The sequence below is a fragment of the Mytilus galloprovincialis genome, chromosome 7 (genome assembly GCF_965363235.1).
Source record: "Mytilus galloprovincialis chromosome 7, xbMytGall1.hap1.1, whole genome shotgun sequence".
Classification (NCBI taxonomy): Eukaryota; Metazoa; Mollusca; class Bivalvia; order Mytilida; family Mytilidae; genus Mytilus; species Mytilus galloprovincialis.
Window position 1 is genome coordinate 5,813,607 of NC_134844.1, and position 22,521 is coordinate 5,836,127.

The following is a 22,521-nucleotide window of genomic DNA, read 5'->3' on the forward strand; positions in this document are numbered from 1 at the left end:
GTGAAATAATAAACAAGTAAATATCAGTGAGACTTATTTGTTTAAATATATATAAAAAAAATACTTTATATGTATATATATATATCATCTAGCAATAAATGACTTTTAAGTATTGTTTCCGGAAATTTTTCATATTTTCTCCATTAACTTATGCATTGTTTTTCTATGAAATAACTTCCTGGTTTGAAACAAAATTGTCACACCGTTTTATGACTAAAAATAAAACAAAAAGAAGTGATGTTGCATTTTCACAGGTATGTCTAAATCAGAATGTATCAGTAGTTTAAAGAAGATCAAGAGTAAATACTTGTTTCTTTTTTTAATATATTTTTTTTTGTAACGGTAAATTGATTTAAATAGCCCCGTTATTCGTCACATGTAGCGATGAACGGTAAAATTTATATTACTTAATCAGTTCCCGATATGTAATTTATAAAATTTATTTCTTTAAGTTACTTTTTCATTCATTTATTTTTGCTAGATCATATATTTCTCAAACAAAGAAATTATTTCAACAATTTGACAGTTTTATCTAGAATATATAAGAACCAATTTGTATTGTATATGTTTTGGGTATAATACTTGGCCCTTTTAAACTTTTTTGGATTCGAGCGTCACTGTTGAGTCTTTTGTAGAAGAAAAGCCCTTCTGGCGTATATACGAAATTTAGTACTGGTATCTATGATGAGTTTATTTATTACACAAAAAGGATTTTTTTTTACAGAAAATTAGGTCAATCTTTTAAAAATATTTTAAAAAAGCATGATTATCCCTATCAGTACACCTGAGTTCATCCCTTCTTTTGATGTGTATCATGTTACTTAATTATAAGTTGTCAATGAAGAGTCTAGTGGACTGGTAATTATCATTTCATAATTGTCTTTTGGCCATGTTGGTTTTTTTTCTGTTACATGTACTTATAAATTTTGATTGTCTCCCTTTGGTTTCTTGTTACATTTTAATCCTCACATGACAATCACTGTACGAAATGTTAAATTTACCCCCAAGATGTCTTTTGGTTATTTGTGTGGGTTGCTGTGCATGTTTCTCAGATTTATACCCAATTTCTCCTTTCATTCAGACATAAAGTTATACTGCAGTGTATAAGTTGCCTTTAATAGTAATACCACTTTTATACAATCTATTTTTAAATTATGATGAGCACATACATTCCCCATTAGGTCCTCAATGGCTTAGTTAACTTGATAAGAAGATTGTGGGTTAACTTGGTTATAAATACCTCTACTAAGTCTTCAGAATTAAATGGAGTATCAGCATAAAACATCCTCTCAGCAGCCTTCAGCGCCAGGTTGATTGTCCATCTAAAATTATAAACATCAAATCAAACATTAACATATAATACTGTTGATTCAATATTATTAGTGTGGAGATCTATTCTTCTATTTCATGGGTATAAATTAGTGATGAATTTTAAGTTTCAAAGAAATACAAACTTCCTGTAGGCTTGAATGCAAAAGGTTTTAACCCATGAAACCAAGTATCCATGAAATACATTTAGTTCTAAATCATAGTAAATTTGTATCCAGAAAATAAATGAAGCCCTAGAATACAATAAATAATTTTTTATGAGGCAACTACAAAGACTGTTTTAAAGCAAACAGTGGCTACATGGCATAAGTACATGTGTCATGGACAATGCTTTAAAAGTTGTAAGAATCAATTATCACTTTCAGAATTCTTAAACACATGTTTGAAACTTAATATAGCCTGTTTTATTTTCATATCTTTACACATTTTATTTATTTTTCAAATCATGCTAAGAAGAGTCAAAAAGGTGAATAGAATGAATATACTTGAGACAACCACCATAAATAAATTCTGAAAATTGTTATCAGTACTATGATTGCTGGTATTTGACTTGCAAATAGTTTGACAGTTTGGGTGGTAATTTAAATATGACTATAGTAAAAAGGCCTCAATCACCTAATCCTTAGGACAATTGGAGGGAGTGAGGTGCAATCTGACATATATATATACAAACCTATCATTCAGTAGGAGGTCGGATGTGAAGGTGTTTGGTACAAAAGAGTTCACTAGGGCACAAAGAACACGACTGTCTACTAAATCATCTACTTTCTGAAAGATTAATATGGTTTCAAAAAAGACATGTACTGATAATCTGTATAAATTCAAACAAGAGTGCACACGCTGAAATGTCTCGCCTTCTATACTAATCATTGATATTATGTTGATAGTCCTAAGTATAAAGCTAAGCTTTATTACAACTGTCACATAAACTTAACATTAACCAAGATAACTAAACAAAGACCAATGAACCTTGAAAAAGAGGTCCAGGTCAGATGAACCATGCTAGGCAGACAGGTACAGCTAACAATGCTTCTATACAACATATATAGTTGACACATTACTTATAGTTTAAGAAAAATAGACCAAAACACAAAAACTTAACACTGTGCCATGAACCGTGAAAATGAGGTCAGGGTCAAATAAAACCTGTGCGACTGACATAAAGATCATAAAATATTTCCATACACCAAATATAGTTGACCTATGGCATATAGCATTAGATAAAAAGACCAAAACTCAAAAACTTAACTTTGACCACTGAACCATGAAAATGAGGTCAAGGTCACATGACATCTGCCCGCTAGACATGTACACTTAACAATCATTCCATACAACAAATATAGTAGACCTATTGCATATGGTATGAGAAAAACAGACCAAAACACAAAAATTTAACTATAACCACTGAACCATGAAAATGAGGTCAAGGTCAGATGACACCTGCCAGTTGGACATGTACACCTTACAGTCCTTCCATACACCGAATATACTAGCCCTATTGCTTATAGTATCTGAGATATGGACTTGACCACCAAAACTTAACCTTGTTCACTGATCCATGAAATGAGGTCGAGGTCAAGTGAAAACTGTCTGACAGACACGAGGACCTTGCAAGGTACGCACATATCAAATATAGTTATCCTATTACTTATTATAAGAGAGAATTCAACATTACAAAAAATTTGAACTTTTTTTTCAAGTGGTCACTGAACCATGAAAATGAGGTCAAGGACATTGGACATGTGACTGACGGAAACTTCGTAACATGAGGCATCTATACACAAAGTATGAAGCATCCAGGTCTTTCACCTTCTAAAATATAAAGCTTTTAAGAAGTGAGCTAACGCCGCCGCCGTAGCCGCCGCCACCGCCGCCGGATCACTATCCCTATGTCGAGCTTTCTGCAACAAAAGTTGCAGGCTCGACAAAAAGGGTACAATTAATTTTTTTATAGACTTCAATTTATTCCTAGCTGAGCCATTTAATAAACATTGATGTCTTGTGATTATTTTTGTTGTTAAGTTGTTGTCTCAATGATATATGCCCAAAAGCTGCTTTTATTCATTTTCCACATGCAAAAACAACTGAATTTTTTTTACAATAGAGAATTAATGATACATTTTAAATCACTTAACAATTTACATGTGTACAACTAAATTGCTAAAATTGAAAGACAGTAACATAAAATGCAGTGTTGCTGTGGATATAAAATCTTTAAAGATAACTTACATAGGCATAAAGGCTTCTTCCATCTCTGGTTGTCTAAAATAAAGAAATCAGTAGAAGTTAAGAAATATTTCACACAATATATTGCAGAAAACATAACAATGAAACAAACCCATGTAATATACACTTGATTGGAATATGTTTTCTAAACATAGAGGAATCAAGAAATCAACAGCAAGTTACCATTTTTATCATTTCAATTTCTAATAAAATTTTGTCAGTAAAGTTCAAAATGAGAAAGTTGTATGATCAACTACCTTCAAAAATTTATGTTTAAAAAGAGGAGGTGTGGCAAAGGCCGTATTTGGTACCTAATATTAAGTCCATTATTTCACATGAGGAAAAAATTATGTGGCACAATGTGTCATTTTGGTAAGATAGTCTACTCATTATGGAAAACCATAGTAGAAAGTATAAGAGCTTTCTGTCAAATGGTCTCAGATGAGTTGTTATTGTAGTAGGATAATCTAATTATGATGGAAAACAATAGTAGAAAAGCTTTCTGTCAAAAAGTCTTTGAGGAGGAAAATTTAAAAGGTCACAAATTGTCACAATACTTCATGAAATAGTTCAGTTACAACAACTCCTGTATAAATGGTTAAAACCAATGACTATATAATATCTTTAACTACAAATGAAGGCATATCATACTTTCAAATAACAGAGGTATCTGTAAGAGGGTAAAAACATAACAGAAACAGAAGGACAGACAGATGGAGACCATTCCCATCCCCACAACAGTGCCACGCTTGAAGAACAATTCAAAAGTTTTAGTCAATTGGTAGCTATTGGTTGCACTTTGTAAATACAGCTGTTTCTCAAAACACGCCTCTTTTGGGGAGATCTTGAATATTCATAGAAAATTAATTTTGTTTACATACTGGTTCCCAGTTATGCTCTCTGTGTTCCATCTCACATAGACATAACTTGGGAATGTTACCAGTAAATTTACATGTGCATATTGTTTACATTGAAATCTGTGGTAACCTTTCATTCGAGGTAGGGGTAGTTAAGACAAGAGTGCACACACTGAAATGTCTCGCCTTCTTTACTAATCATTGATATTATGTTGATAGTCCTAAGTATAAAGCTTTACTGTCACATAAACTTACATTAACCAAGATAGCTAAACAAAGACCAATGAACCATGAAAATTAGGTCAAGGTCAGATGAACCATGCCAGGCAGACATGTACAGCTAACAAAGCTTCTATACAACAAATATAGTTGACCTATTACTTATAGTTTAAGAAAAATAGACCAAAACACAAAAACTTAACACTGTGCAATGAACCATGCAATTGAGGTCATGGTCAAATAAAACCTGTGGGACTGACATATAGATCATAATATTTTTCCACACACCAAATATAGGTGACCTTTGGCATATAATATTAGATAAAAAGACCAAAACTTAAAAACTTAACTTAAACTAGAGGCTCTAAAGAGCCTGTGTCGCTCACCTTGGTCTATGTGCATATTAAACAAAGGACACAAATGGATTCATGACAAAATTGTATTTTGGTGATGGTGATGTGTTTGAAGTTCTTACTTTACTGAACGATTTTGCTTCTTACAATTATATCTATAATGAACTTTGCCCATTAGTAACAGAGAACTATATTTGGTAAAAATTTACATATATTTACCAAATTAATGAAAATTGTTAAAAATTGACTATAAAGGGCAATAACTCCTTAAGGGGTCAATTGACCATTTAGGTCATGTTGACTTATTTGTAGATCTTACTTTGCTGAACATTATTGCTGTTTACAGTTTATCGCTATCTATAATAGTATTCAAGATAACCAAAAACGGCAAAATTTCTTTAAAATTACCAATTGGAGGGCAGCAACCCAACAACCAGTTGTCCAATTCATCTGAAAAATTCAGGGCAGATAGATATTGACTTGATTAACAATTTTTCTTCTTGTCAGATTTGCTCTAGATGCTTTGAATTCATAGTTATAAGCCAAAAACTGCATTTTACCCCTATGTTCTATTTTTAGCCGTGGCGGCCATCTTGGTTGAATGGCCAGGTCATCGGACACATTTTTCAAACTAGATACCCCAAAGATGATTGTGGCCTAGTAGTTTCAGTGGAGATTTTGTAAAAGATTACTTAGATTTATGAAAAATGGTTAAAGATTGACTATAAAGGGCAATAACTCCTAAAGGGGTCAACTGACCATTTTGGTCATGTTGACTTATTTGTAGATCTTACTTTGCTGAACATTATTGCTGTTTACAATTTATCTCTATCTATAATAATATTCAAGATAATAACCAAAAACAGAAAAATTTCCTCAAAATTACCAATTCAGGGGCAGCAACCCAACAACCGATTGACCGATTCATCTGAAAATTTCAGGGCAGATAGATCTTGACCTGATAAACATTTTTATCCCATGTCAGATTTCCTCAACATGCTTTGGTTTTTGAGTTATAAGCCAAAAACTGCATTTTACCCCTATGTTCTATTTTTAGCGGTGGCGGCCATCTTGGTTGGTTGACCAGGTCATGCCACACATTTTTTAAATTAGATACCCCAAAGATGATTGTGGCCAAGTTTGGATTAATTTGGCCCAGTAGTTTCAGAGGAGAAGATTTTTGTAAAAGATTAATTTAATTTATGAAAAATGGTTAAAATTGACTATAAAGGGCAATAACTCCTAAACGGGTCAACTGACCATTTTGGTCATGTTGACTTATTTGTAGATCTTACTTTGCTGAACATTATTGCTGTTAACAATTTATCTCTATCTATAATAATATTCAAGATAATAACCAAAAACAGCAAAATTTCCTCAAAATTACCAATTCAGGGGCAGCAACCCAACAACCGATTGACTGATTCATCTGAAAATTTCAGGGCAGATAGATCTTGACCTGATAAACATTTTTATCCCGTCAGATTTCCTCAAAATGCTTTGGTTTTTGAGTTATAAGCCAAAAACTGCATTTTACCCCTATGTTCTATTTTTAGCCGTGGCGGCCATCTTGGTTGGTTGACCAGGTCACGCCACACATTTTTTAAACTAGATACCCCAAAGATGATTGTGGCCAAGTTTGGATTAATTTGGCCCAGTAGTTTCAGAGGAGAAGATTTTTGTAAAAGATTACTTTAATTAACGAAAAATGGTTAAAAATTGACTCTAAAGGGCAATAACTCCTAAACGGGTCAACTGACCATTTTGGTCATGTTGACTTATTTGTAGATCTTACTTTGCTGAACATTTTTGCTGTTAACAGTTTATCTCTATCTATAATAATATTCAAGATAATAACCAAAAACAGCAAAATTTCCTCAAAATTACCAATTCAGGGGCAGCAACCCAACAACCGATTATCCGATTCATCTGAAAATTTCAGGGCAGATAGATCTTGACCTGATAAACATTTTTACCCCATGTCAGATTTGCTCTAAATGCTTTGGTTTTTGAGTTATAAGCCAAAAACTGCATTTTACCCCTATGTTCTATTTTTAGCCGTGGCGGCCATCTTGGTCGGTTGACCGGGTCACGCCACACATTTTTTAAACTAGATACCCCAATGATGATTGTGGCCAAGTTTGGTTTGATTTGGCCCAGTAGTTTCAGAGGAGAAGATTTTTGTAAAAGTTAACGACGACGGACGACGACGGACGACGGACGCCAAGTGATGAGAAAAGCTCACTTGGCCCTTCGGGCCAGGTGAGCTAAAAATAAGCCTTTTAAGAAGTTAAACAACGCCGCTGCCGCCGCCGGATCACTATCCCTATGTCGAGCTTTCTGCAACAAAAGTTGCAGGCTCGACAAAAATTAGTGTTAGTTTAAACTCTGAGAAGTTTAGGGCATATAAACGTTGAAAATATGCCGCACAGCCCTATATTTGACCTTTGAAAAAAATTGTGGTGCATATGAACTTTCAATTGTAGGATAAGATTTGTTTCAAAACTTCATAGTAAAGTGGTAGTTTTAGCCATAAAAGGAGTTCCTATGGGAAATTGCATTGTCAATATTTACAGAAATGCAACCTATTGGTTTGCTTAAGATATAATTTAAAAACCATTTTTTACATGACTGAAATTATTCAGGTAAATAATTGTCTAAAAATTATTGATGTGCTCTTACTAACAGGATTATAGATATATATGTATAAACAATATATATTTATGTGTGTATTCTGTATTGTATTATAAAAATATCTTTATGTCTATATTCATTACATTTATTTATTTATTTATGCATGAATGTTATTTACACAAGCTGCCAAAATTAAACTATTACTGGTTAATATAGACTTTATTAGAAATCCCTGTAATTACCCCTTTAAAGACATTGTTCCTTTCAATAAGGCATTGAATATTAAATCCTAAAGTTTAAATTTTATGTAGTTATCATTGAAAATAATAGGTCAAGCACTCTCGTGACAAGGAAGTTGTATCATATTACAAAGTTCAGGTAAAATTATTTGTTACAAGAGAGAAATAATGGCTTATTCTGCTTCTGTTAAAAGATCCCAGGACATTATAGTTTGTGGATTATGTGAAAAAGACACAAAAGTTAAAGTCAAGTGTATAGACTGTGATCTTTACTTATGTCAAACATGTAAAGTCAAAGGACATGCTAAGTTCAAGAACGCCAATTTACACGATGTTGTGGCCTTAAAGGACATTCACTCACATAAAGCTAAATTCAAACCAGTCCAATGTAGAGACCATTCGAAACAATATTCCTGTATGTACTGCTTAACATGTGAACAACTCGTTTGTCCAATTTGTATATCAAAAACTCATCACAAACATGACATGGGAGAAATTGAAACTATCTGTGAAAGGAAACTTACAGAAGTACAGGGATTCCGTCACAAAGTAGAAAACCAACTGGACAAAGTATTGGAAAAGTTAAGCTTACTGCAAGAAACTAAAGAGGAGGATGAAAATCTTATTAAGGAACTTCAAAAGATTGAGGAAAGTTTTGAAACAAAAGATACTGAAAAGTTTATTGATGGCACAAGCAATCTCCAAAGTGGTATAAAAAAATTCAACAATACATTTTCAATTTTCAAAAAACTACAGGTAGGCATTCCAAAGGCTAAATCAATTGTTAAAGACATCAAATTTGAGAAGAGTGGCACGTACAAAACCTCTACTCCTTTCATAGCCAGCATAACGAGTGATGAGGATGGTAAGCTGTGGATAATAGATAATGACCAATGCATACAACAACTGGAAATAAAAGATGCCATTAATACAGTAAATTCATATACAATTGAAGGTGAAATAGGTGAAATAAGATGTTTAAATAGAAACAAAATCTATTTCACAAGTTCTACACAAATTTTGTGTTTAACTCAAAAGGACAAAATCAAAATATTGAAAGACTTTGCTCCAAACAAAGTTAGCACCATTCATGTATCCAGACGTAAAGAAATTATTGTAGGAATGGATCTAACTGAAACAGAAAGATCTGACGACCAACCAGTCCTAATGACACTTGACATTGATGGGAAAATTACTCAGGTTTATGAAAATCAAGGTCGACAATTACTGACAAGAGACAGGGTTAGATGCTGTACAACTTTAGACGATGGGACTATTTGTTATCTAGATACTACTGATAATTTTTGGAAAGACAAGACTTTTGGAAGCGTGGTCCGTATTGACATCAATGGAACTATTATGTGGAAATACTGCGGGAACACTTTTATCAATTCTGAAGATCAGCCATTTTCCCCTATTGAAATTTTAACTACAGAGTCAAATAACCTTATAATTTCTGATGTGTTTGTTAGTGTTCTGCATATCCTTACTTCAGGAGGTTCAGTACTAACAATTCTAGAACTAAAATCAGTGGGAATTAAAACACCACAGGTGATGACAATGGACATAAACAAGACTTTATGGATTGCATGGAAGGAAAAAGGAATTCAAATGCTAAATGATGTCACATTTTCTGGATTCTAAAGAGATTTATATAAGAAAACAACTTATTTGACTTACTTCTTAAAATCTTACATCATAATGAACATTTGTTCATTTATACTAAGTTTCAAGTTAATATGACCTAACATTTTCACGTTAACTATGTATAACAGAAACACAAAATCCTGATAATGGTTTGTTGAAGGACCACAGACAAAATACAACCATATTGTCTCTTTCTTTTTATTGTTACTTACATTGATTTTGTTTTTGAAAAATAAAAACTTAAATAAATGTATATTGCTATATATGTAGTAAATGGAACTCATGATCCTACATCCTGTCAATATTGTTTACTTTACTTATATTTAGACATTGTATAAGGTCATGTTTTTCTCGACAAAAATGTTATATATCTCTAGCTTGAGGTAAATATGGTCAATTACACATGATGGCACACAATAGTATGTTGTATAAGAGATTTCTGTCAATTGATGTTAGGGGAGTTGCATTTATAAGTTGTCATTGTTCACAATACTCTACAAAATAGGGAAATCAACAACTCATACAAATATATTTGGTAATGAAAAAATTAATTATCAAATTATGTCAACTACAAATATTGTGATTCCCATAAAAATGGTTGAATCAAACAAACAGTTTAATTTGGTTGGTTAGATGATGGCCAACAATCCTATAAAAAGTATAAGATCTTTCTAGTTGTTGTATTCACAAGGTGTTATTGTGACAATATACACAAAAATACATAATTCCTGTAAAAATGTTGGAACATGTACATCATTGTCAACTAAACACGTTGGCAAACAATCTGAAGTATGAGAATTTCAGTAAACAGAATTATAGGAATTGCATTCAAAGTGTCATTCAATTTCTTACAAAATCAAGAAAAAAACATAGTCCAAGTCCCATAACTCCAGTAAAAATTTTAAAATCAAACTGACAATATTGCAAGGTTGGTTGAATATGACATATATGACAATATGATGTCAAATGGTTTCTCAGAATTGATGTGTTTCTGACAGACTTATAATCCACATATCTCATAGGTGATGTACTGGTGGCAAACAAAATGTTTATATAACTGTGTAGTATTTGCTATATATATGTAGGAAAATATATCTTTTGTAAAAAATGAAAACTGCCAGAAATAGTGACCTTTCCCAAAATCCTTCCCTTTTACCAAATACAACTGTAGAAATTAACATGTGCAGGGACAGAAACTTTATATCAAAGTCAATTATACAATATTTCAAAAAGTGTAAAATACATGTTTATAAAATCAGATGAAAATAGGATTGATTGATATTATGTTTACCTCATGCTAATTTTTTAACAATTTTTGAATAAAATAGTTTTTTCCTTCTAATAAAAACATGTTCCTAACTTAATTTATCTCAGAAAATACTGGTACCTATCTTGACCCATCTTAAGACATAATATGTAGGACAATCTTTGTACCCTGCGTCTTAAATCAAGCACGAAATGTGCACAGGCAATTTGCACTATAATGAAAACCATATTACATTTAAATTTGGTTTGTATTGCACTTCTTATACTTATCTTTTGTTATTCTACTGACTGGCTGAAAGGTGACCTATAGTTGTTAACTTCTGTGTCATTTGGTCTCTGGTATAGTTGTCTCATTGACAATCATATCACATCCCTTTATTTACATTTTTATAGATAGTAAAGGAAAGGAATTTAGTTCTTAAGAGCTAGCTTTAGTCGAACTTAAACCAAATGTGATGTTCCTGTTCTTAAATAATCATAAAAATACCTTTTAAATGTTATTGAAAATAAGTTGAAGTTCCTTGATAGTGTATTTTAACAAAGTCAAAATAGAAGCACAAGGAGTGGCTTTGCAATATAATACACATTTATAATAACAAGTTGTGCTTTTTTTATATAGTTGACAATACTAAGAATCTAGGATCTCAAAATTTTTTTATTTGATATTTTGCTTTGAAAATGTGATTTGGCAAAAAGCATTGTATACGAAAAAAGTTAGTCAAGGATTTGTGATTATTTGAGCAGAAAGAAATATTTACAAGTAAGCAATTGATAATTTACAGAAGATTTTTGTTACAAGACTTATAATAAAACTTGAGATGAAAAGGAAAAGAAACTAGAGGCTCTAAAGAGCCTGTGTCGCTCACCTTGGTCTATGTGCATATTAAACAAAGGACACAAATGGATTCATGACAAAATTGTATTTTGGTGATGGTGATGTGTTTGAAGTTCTTACTTTACTGAACGATTTTGCTTCTTACAATTATATCTATAATGAACTTTGCCCATTAGTAACAGAGAACTATATTTGGTAAAAATTTACATAAATTTACCAAATTAATGAAAATTGTTAAAAATTGACTATAAAGGGCAATAACTCCTTAAGGGGTCAATTGACCATTTAGGTCATGTTGACTTATTTGTAGATCTTACTTTGCTGAACATTATTGCTGTTTACAGTTGATCGCTATCTATAATAGTATTCCAGATAACTAAAAACGGCAAAATTTCTTTAAAAATTACCAATTGGAGGGCAGCAACCCAACAACCAGTTGTCCAATTCATCTGAAAAATTCAGGGCAGATAGATATTGACTTGATTAACATTTAACTTCTGTCAGATTTGCTCTAGATGCTTTGGTTTCATAGTTATAAGCCAAAAACTGCATTTTACCCCTGTTCTTTTTTTAGCTGTGGCGGCCATCTTGGTTGAATGGCCAGGTCATCGGACACATTTTTCAAACTAGATACCCCAAAGATGATTGTGGCCTAGTAGTTTCAGTGGAGATTTTGTAAAAGATTACTTAGATTTATGAAAATGGTTAAAGATTGACTATAAAGGGCAATAACTCCTAAAGGGGTCAACTGACCATTTTGGTCATGTTGACTTATTTGTAGATCTTACTTTGCTGAACATTATTGCTGTTAACAATTTATCTCTATCTATAATAATATTCAAGATAATAACCAAAAACAGCAAAATTTCCTCAAAATTACCAATTCAGGGGCAGCAACCCAACAACCGATTGACCGATTCATCTGAAAATTTCAGGGCAGATAGATCTTGACCTGATAAACATTTTTATCCCATGTCAGATTTCCTCAAAATGCTTTGGTTTTTGAGTTATAAGCCAAAAACTGCATTTTACCCCTTTGTTCTATTTTTAGCCGTGGCGGCCATCTTGGTTGGTTGACCAGGTCACGCCACACATTTTTTAAACTAGATACCCCAAAGATGATTGTGGCCAAGTTTGGATTAATTTGGCCCAGTAGTTTCAGAGGAGAAGATTTTTGTAAAAGATTACTTTAATTAACGAAAAATGGTTAAAAATTTACTATAAAGGGCAATAACTCCTAAACGGGTCAATTGACCATTTTGGTCATGTTGACTTATTTGTAGATCTTACTTTGTTGAACATCATTGCTGTTTACAGTTTATCTCTATCTATAATAATATTCAAGATAATAACCAAAAACAGCAAAATTTCCTCAAAATTACCAATTCAGGGGCAGCAACCCAACAACCGATTGACCGATTCATCTGAAAATTTCAGGGCAGATAGATCTTGACCTGATAAACATTTTTACCCCATGTCAGATTTGCTCTAAATGCTTTGGTTTTTGAGTTATAAGCCAAAAACTGCATTTTACCCCTATGTTCTATTTTTAGCCGTGGCAGCCATCTTGGTTGGTATACCGGGTCACGCCACACATTTTTTAAACTACATACCCCAATGATGATTGTGGCCAAGTTTGGTTTGATTTGGCCCAGTAGTTTCAGAGGAGAAGATTTTTGTAAAAGCTAACGCCGGACGACGGACGACGGACGCAAAGTGATGAGAAAAGCTGAGGTGAGCTAAAAATAGTGAGATAAAAATTTATATAATATTTTTTAATAAAAGTTTTAGAGAGCTGTAAGTTATTACTCAGGAGTGACAGTTTCTTAGTGCAGTTCCTAAGCCAATAAATACAAGTTTGGGCAGTATAAGAAATGTATGCTTCAAGTTTCTATAATGTATGTACTGTGGAGACATTATTTGATTATGGGGTACCAATCTTTTGTGAATTTTGGTGTTTATCTTCTGATGGTGAAAAACAATAGTAGTCATAATAAGAGCTTTTAGTCAAAAAGTCTGAGGAGTAGAATTTAAAAAGTGTTATTGTCCCAATTCTCCATAAGATAGTCAAAGTTTCACAACTCCAGTAACGATGGTTAATTCAAAATAATGGTATACTATTATTAACTGCACATGATGACAAATATTACTTTTAAATACAAGTCTCAGATGATTATTGTTCACAAAGTGTTGTTGTTCAATACTTCAACAACTTATCTCCTGTAACAATTGTCAAATCAAACTTAACCATTAAGCATGCTCATCAAAATATGACAACAGATAATTCTTGCTAGTACAAAGATTCATGTCAAAAGTCAATTTCTATTTATAATTTTCAGACAAGACTCAAACAGAACCTTTAAAAATGTTTGATTCGATTAGAAGGTCATGAATTCAGCAGCTACTGGTTTGTTTCTTATAAAATTTTTTTTATAAAAGTTCAGTAATCATATGGGTGAAATTATATTAATCATGGAGTTGCTCTTACTTATAGGGGGATTATAGAAATTCATACACAATATTTGTAATATATGTAATCTGTATTCTAATACAATTTATATGTCTATCCTTATGTCTTTATTATGCTTATTTATCTATGCATGTATGTTTATTTTCTCAAGCTGACAAAATTTACTATTACAGGTTTAGATTTTAACTTTTAACTGTAACTGATCCTTTAAAAAAGATATTGTTTATGACTGAAAGGTCTTTTAATTGATTAAAGACTAAATCCTAAAGTTTAAATTTATGCATTTGTCTTTGAAAATGATAGGTGAAGCGCTCATTCAGAAAGGGAAGTTGTATCCTATTTCAAAGTTCAGTTAAAATTATTATTTTAGAAGAGAACCTATGGCTTATTCTGCTTCTCTTAAAAATCCCCAGGACATAATAGTTTGTGGATTATGTGAAAAAGACACAAAAGTTAAAGTCAAGTGTATGGACTGTGATCTTTACTTATGTCAAACATGTAAAGAGAAAGGACATGCTAAGTTCAAGAATGCTGATTTACACGATGTTGTGGCCTTAAAGGACATTTACTCACATGAAGCTAAATTCAAACCAGTCAGATGTAGAGATCATGCCAAACAATATTCCTGCATTTTCTGTTTAACATGTGATAAACTGGTTTGTCCAATGTGTATAGCAAAAACTCACCAAAAACATGATATAGTGGAAATTGAAAATATCTGTGAAAAGAAACTTACAGAAGTAAAGGAATTCCGTCAGAAAGTAGAAAACCGAATAGAAGAAGTATCAGAAATGTTAGGCTTATTGCAAAAATTCACAGATGAGGATGAAAATATTAAAAAGGAACTTGAAAAGATTGAGAACATTTTTCAAACAAAACAAACAGAAAAGTTCATTGATTGCATAAGTAGTTTGCAAAGAAATATGGAAAAATTCAGCGATTCTATTTCAGTTTTCAAAAAACTACAGGAAGGCATCCCAAAAGCTATATCAATTGTAAGCAGCATCAAATTTGAAAAGAAGGGCAAATATGAAACCTCTTTTCCATTCATAAAAAGCATCACCAGTGATGAGGATGGCAAGCTGTGGATAGCAGACAGTGACCATTGTATACAACTGGAAATAAAAGATGCTGTTAATACAGTAAAATCATTAAAAATTGAAGGAAAGATAGGAGAAATAAGATGTTTAAATAAAAACAAAATCTATTTCACAAGTACTACACAAATTTGCTGCTTAACTAGAAATGGCAAAATCAGAATCTTGAAAAACTTAACTCCAAACAAAGTTAACACAATTCACATATCAAGAGATAGCGAAATTATTGTAGGAATGGATCTAGGGGAAACAGAAAGTACTTACGACCAACCAGTTATAATGAGACTTGACATTGATGGGAAAATTATTCTGGTTTATGAAAATACTGGTGGACAATTGCTGACAAGAGACACTGTAAGATGCTGTACAACCTTAAAGGATGGGACTATTTGTTATCTAGACTCTCCTTATTCTTTAAAGAAGGCTGGAAGTGTTGTCAATATAGACAACAATGGAATAATTCTGTGGAAGTACAGTGGGAACACTTTTATCAATTCTGGAGATCAGCGATTTATCCCTGTTGAAGTTTTAACCACAGAGTCAAACAACCTCATCATTTCTGATTGGAATGGTGGTGTTCTGCATATTCTAACTTCAGGAGGGACCGCACTGACAATACTAGACCTTAAATTAATTGGAATTAATAAACCAGATGTGATGACAATGGACATACATGAGAACTTATGGATCACATGCTTGGAAAATGACACTATAGAGCTAAATGCTGTCACATATTCTGGATTTTAATGACATTTATATAAGAATAAAATGCAAACTTGTATAATGTACTTGTACATCTTTAATCCAACAAGCAAGCACACACTGAAATGTCTCCCCTTCTTTCCTCACAATTGATATTATATTAAAGTTCTAAACATATAGCTTTACTACAACTATCACATACACTAAACTGATCCAAGAAAATGAGGACAAGGTCATATAAACCAAAACAGAAATACATGTACACTTTACAATCATTCAATACACTGAATATATTTGACCTATTGCTTATAGTTTCTAAGAAACAGACTTAACCAAGAAAACCATACATTGACCAATGAATCATGAAAATGAGGTCAAGGTCAGATGAACCATGCCAGGCAGAATTGTACAGCTTACAATTCTTCCATACAACAAAGGAACAAATATAGTTCACCTATGGCTTAAAGTTTAAGAAAAACAGACCAAAACACAAAAACACTGAACAATGAACCCTGAAAATGAGGTCAAGGTCAAATAAAACCTGTGAGACTGACATGTACATCTGAAATATGCCCATACATAAAATATAGCTGACCTATTGCATATAGTATTAGAAAAAATAACAACCTAAAAAACTTAACTTTGACCACTGAACCATGAAAATGAGGTCAAGATCAGATGACACCTGCCAGTTGGACATGTACACCTTACAATCCTTCCATATACCAAATATACTAGACATATTGCTTATAGAATCTGAGATCCATGACAATGAGGTCAATGGCAATGGATATGTGATAGACGGAAACTTCGTAATAAAAAGAATCTATATACAAAGTATGAAGCATCCAGGTCTTCCACCTTCTAAAATATAAAGATTTTAAGAAATTAGTAAAATCTGCGCTCGATTAATATCCCTGTCTAGCTTTCTGAAACTAAAGTTGCCGGCTTGACAAAAATGGTGGAACATGTACATCATTGTCAACTACACACAATGGAAACTAATCTTAACCCTTTCACCGATTGCTGTCCAGACAGAATCTACTCTGAGACGATGGCTTCCCTGGCTACTATTACTCAAGTGGGAGATCTTCATAATAAATGTCAATAAAAACTTGTTTGTAGTTATTTGTGTATTTATTTCATTCACTAACACCATGTTCACAGTTTTGTTCATGTTTTGATAATTTTTCTTCATAAAATATTCAAATTTTCGGCATTTTCTAGGTGAAATTCTCAAAATTCTGCTCTTTGACCCCAAATCGTAATTTTTTAACCCAAAACAGCAAAATTTTTGAAAAATTTTATGAGGCTGTACAAATTCCTCACACTGAACGATGTCCATTCCAAGTGTTTTGTACATAAAACGACATTTTATGTTTTCAACAAACGGAAGCGCCATGTTTACACTTTCATCCGGGTATTTGTCAAAGAAAGATAACTCATGTTTGCACTGTTTTGAGCGGAAAATATAAAAGAGGTATTCCGATCCCGGTAAAACGGGACTCATCGTCAGCTGTCTAAAGCGTGAATCCGACTCATCGGCAAAAGGGTTAAGTACAACAATTTTCATTTAAACAGAATTATAGAAGTTGCATTCAAGGTGTCATTCTAACAAAACTAAAAAATAGTACATAGTCCAAGTCCCATAACTCCAGTAAAAATTGTAAAATCAAACTGACAATATTGCAAGGTCAGGATATGACAACATATAACACTACCAAGTATTACAATATGATGTCAAATGGTATCTTAGAACTGATGTGTTTCTGACAGACTTATAATCCGTATATCTCATAGGTGATGTACTGGGGGCAATCAAAAAGTTTATATAACTGTGTAGTATTTGCTATACAGATGTAGGAAAATATATCTTTTGTAAAAAATGAAAACTGCCAGAAATAGTGACCTTTCCCCAAATCGTTCCCTTTTACCAAAAACAACTGTAGATATAAACATGTGCAGCGACAGAAACTTTCACTTTTTATCAAAGTCAATTATACAATATTTCAAAAAGTGTAAAATACATGTTTATAAAATCAGATGAAAATAGGATTGATTGGTATTATGTTTACCTCATGCTAATTTTTTAACAATTTTTGAATAAAATTGTTTTTTCCTTCTAATAAAAACATGTTCCTAACTTAATTTATCTCAGAAAATACTGGTACCTATCTTGACCCATCTTAAGACATAATATGTAGGACAATCTTTGTACCCTGCGTCTTAAATCAAGCACGAAATGTGCACAGGCAATTTGCACTATAATGAAAACCATATTACATTTAAATTTGGTTTGTATTGCACTTCTTATACTTATCTTTTGTTATTCTACTGACTGGCTGAAAGGTGACCTATAGTTGTTAACTTCTGTGTCATTTGGTCTCTGGTATAGTTGTCTCATTGACAATCATATCACATCCCCTTATTTACATTTTTATAGATAGTAAAGGAAAGGAATTTAGTTCTTAAGAGCTAGCTTTAGTCGAACTTAAACCAAATGTGATGTTCCTGTTCTTAAATAATCATAAAAATACCTTTTAAATGTTATTGAAAATAAGTTGAAGTTCCTTGATAGTGTATTTTAACAAAGTCAAAATAGAAGCACAAGGAGTGGCTTTGCAATATAATACACATTTATAATAACAAGTTGTGCTTTTTTTATATAGTTGACAATACTAAGAATCTAGGATCTCAAAATTTTTTTATTTGATATTTTGCTTCGAAAATGTGATTTGGCAAAAAGCATTGTATACGAAAAAAGTTAGTCAAGGATTTGTGATTATTTGAGCAGACAGAAATATTTACAAGTAAGCAATTGATAATTAAAAGATTTTTGTTACAAGACTTATAATAAAAACTAGAGATAAAAAGACAAAGGAAAAATAGTGAGATAAAATTTACATAACATTTTTTAATAAAAGTTTTCAAGAGCTGTAAGTTATTACTCAGGAATAACAGTTTCTTAGTGCAGTTCCTAAGCCAATAAATACAAGTTTGGGCAGTATAAAAAATGTATGCGTCAAGTTTCTATATTGTATTTACTGTGGAGACATTATTGTTTATGGGGTACCAATTTTTGTGGATTTTTGTAGTTGAAACAAAACAAATTTAAATGAACAACAAAGTGTATATTTCCTATAGCATTGAGCTTGTTTGCAAATTTTGGCCAAAAAACAGGATTTTCCTCAATCCATAAAAATTGGTTCCCAGGATAAATAAATCCACAAGTAAATATATAATCACATACAGATTCTCAATCAATATACTTTTGTTGAATCTTCAAAAACACAGTTATAATTTCCACAGATGAGAAATTTTAAAGCATTAATTTTACACTATAGAAACAAGAAACATAACATTTTTCAATGCTGGCCTTGCTACTTACTGTTTCTGTCTGAAAAATAAATCTTAATCAGCAAAGACTCCAAATAAAATATATATTTATGGCCAGATTAATAAAAAATCTACTTTCTCAAACCTCAATTTTATGCTCCACATTATTTTTAGGTTATATAATTAGCCATACTTTCTTTAATTCAGAAACTGCAATGTTGTATCAAAAAGATAGCTAGCAGGATTCCAACAACAAAAATTAGCAATATGTATATTTTCATAGTTAGGAATCAAGATAATTTTTTTAATAAAAGTCCCCTAGTTTGTTGACTGTTCATCTATTATCCTTTGTCAAATGTTTTACTTTTTGAAAGGGGAGGGGTGACTTTTGACCAATTAATTACCTAAATATTTTTATTTTACATTTCTTGAATTTGTTTTTACCTGTCAACATTTTAATGACATGTATTTGTTTCTAGACACTCTTTAATAACACCAAACAGTGGTGTGACTTTAAGGAGCATGCAATCAATCAATCAAAGACAAGATACATAATTTCTTTTAAAGACTTTTCAAGATGACCTCATTTCTGACATTAGAATCTTTCTCAAAAAAATTTCTTGGTCATCCAAATAGCACAGAAAAGCATATATTTGGTCAATACAACATTCTATCGAATATACTTCACAGAAAATTACTTAGTGCTAAGTTAGCAGTAATTAGCTTCACATGATAAACATGATTCTAAATATAAATACCTTTAACTGATAGTTAACCATTTCCATAATACATTCCTCAGGACTAGGATAATCATCATATTTGACTTTTTTCTTTTTAAATTTCTTTACATAATCAGCATTAGGGAATCTAGAATACGGCTCTGCTTCGACTACTTCTATTTCATCCTGAAAAACAAGGCACAAGTTAGTACTGAGGAGTCAGGAGTAGGACTGCATTGAAATCAAATATCACTTTTAAAAGAAAAATTGACCATTAAATGAAACAGAACGAACAGAACTATATCAGATTGAAATGAGGTGAAGAACATCTGTAAAGTTTAATCCATTTGTAATGATTCCTTACAAACCTTGTTATTTATAGATTTGACAACTTTCCAACAACCTAATGAAAGAGGGACGAAAGATACCAAAGGGACAGTCAAACTCATAAATCCAAAACAAACTGACAATGCCATGGCTATAAATGAAAAAGACAAACAGAAAAACAATAGTACACACGACACAACATAGAAAACTAAAGAATAAACAACACGAACCCCACCAAAAACTAGGGGTGATCTCAGGTGCTCCGGAAGGGTAAGCAGATCCTGTTCCACATGTGGCACCCGTCGTGTTGCTTATGTGATTACAAATCCAGTAAATAGTCTAATTCGGTAGGTCATATTCATGAATAATGACCTGTGACAATGTATTTGCATTTTCTGTTAGTTTTAAATCAAAGAACCAAGAGCGCTATAGGCAGTTAATTAAAAAAAGAACCAAGGGCACTATAGGCAGTTAATTAAAAAAAGAACCATGGCAAACGTGGTAGAAGTTAAGATAAATAGTGTGGGAGAATAGGTTTAATTATTTATCTCAGCTATTTAAAAATCAAAAAATGTTTGTACCTAAATGCTTCTGCTATCCAATCTTACTATTTTCAAAATTTATTTCTAATTTAAAAAAAAATGTTTCTTTTAAACTTTCATGCAAGTTAAAATTACCGCCAACTTAGACTACCATACTTGGCGCCAAACAATATTCTTGTGCCTTTTGCCATTTGGGAAATGTAAACGACTTGTAATTAGAGATTTTCTGCAATGATATATTTCATACAAAAGTTCTTTGACATCTTAGCTAAAAGCACAGGGGATAATAAACTACGTATTGAGCACTATTTCCTGTGTGCAACTTCAAATATTTCACGTGGTTCCACAATCATATAAGGTTATTCAGATCATAATTTGTGTATTCCAGAATTAAAGTAGGAAAAAAGTGTCCGATTAGTTTTAAATAACATGTAAGCCTGCTAATAAATAACAATGGGACTTTTTTCAGCATTCGTTGAGAGGAATACAAATCTAGGGTGCTAGCATAAGGCTGCTTAAGGTGGTAACTAACACTACAGGGAGATAACTCTGTAAAATCAGCTAAACGTTTTAATTACGTTGTGTTGTTAAGGGAATATTAAGCTTCTCAATGATCAAAATAAGTGTTTGTCAAACTGCTATATAACCAGTGTAATTTTTCTGATAAAACAGTTGGTTCAAATTTTTTGAAATTTTTATATTTTTGTAAAAGGGTCAAAGTAAATACTTTGTCAAAATTTTAAGAAAATTAAACGAGCCAAATTAATTTTAGTTAAGGTGTTGGGTACCACCTTAACTGCCTTAAAATGATGTAATGTTATTTTTGAGTTACCTGTGATTCTGATTGCTCCTCTATCACAGCTCCAGGACCAAAGCCTGTCAACAGTGATTTCTTTACCTACCTGTGATTCTGATTGCTCCTCTATCCCAGCTCCAGGACCAAAGCCTGTCAACAATGATTTCTTCACTTACCTGTGATTCTGATTGCTCCTCTATCACAGCTCCAGGACCAAAGCCTGTCAACAGTGATTTCTTTACTTACCTGTGATTCTGATTGCTCCTCTATCACAGCTCCAGGACCAAAGCCTGTCAACAGTGATTTCTTTACTTACCTGTGATTCTGATTGCTCCTCTATCACAGCTCCAGGACCAAAGCCTGTCAACAGTGATTTCCTTACTTTCCTGTGATTCTGATTGCTCCTCTATCACAGCTCCAGGACCAAAGCCGTCAACAGTGATTTCTTTACTTACCTGTGATTCTGATTGCTCCTCTATCACAGCTCCAGGACCAAAGCCTGTCAACAGCGATTTCCTTACTTTCCTGTGATTCTGATTGCTCCTCTATCACAGCTCCAGGACCAAAGCCTGTCAACAGTGATTTCTTTACTTACCTGTGAGTCCGATTGCTCCTCCATCCCAGCTCCAGGACCAAAGCCGTCAACAGTGATTTCTTTACTTACCTGTTATTCTGATTGCTCCTCTATCACAGCTCCAGGACCAAAGCCTGTCAACAGTGATTTCTTTACTTACCTGTGAGTCTGATTGCTCCTCTATACCAGCTCCAGGACCAAAGCCTGTCAACAGTGATTTCTTTACTTACCTTTGATTCTGATTGCTCCTCTATCACAGCTCCAGGACCAAAGCCTGTCAACAGTGATTTCTTTACTCACCTGTGAGTCTGATTGCTCCTCTATAACAGCTCCAGGACCAAAGCCTGTCAACA

The 22,521-nt window shown here is 32.6% G+C and overlaps 1 protein-coding gene across 11 annotated transcripts in view; it reads right to left on the minus strand.

Moving 5' to 3' along the window:
• The window catches only part of LOC143082183 (uncharacterized), a 76,658-nt gene that overhangs the window by 46,127 nt on the left and 8,010 nt on the right, over positions 1-22,521 (minus strand). For 10 of the 11 annotated variants that reach the window (XM_076257767.1, XM_076257762.1, XM_076257758.1 and 7 more), the window contains 4 exons: positions 19,969-20,115; positions 3,559-3,591; positions 2,003-2,097; positions 1,241-1,322 (listed from right to left, as the gene is read on the minus strand). In XM_076257767.1, coding sequence (XP_076113882.1) covers positions 1,241-1,322; positions 2,003-2,097; positions 3,559-3,591; positions 19,969-20,115 — 357 coding nt within the window. Of the gene's footprint in view, positions 1-1,240; positions 1,323-2,002; positions 2,098-3,558; positions 3,592-19,968; positions 20,116-21,630; positions 21,701-22,521 lie in introns of those variants that run through there. The other variant, XM_076257766.1, reaches the window with a different exon arrangement.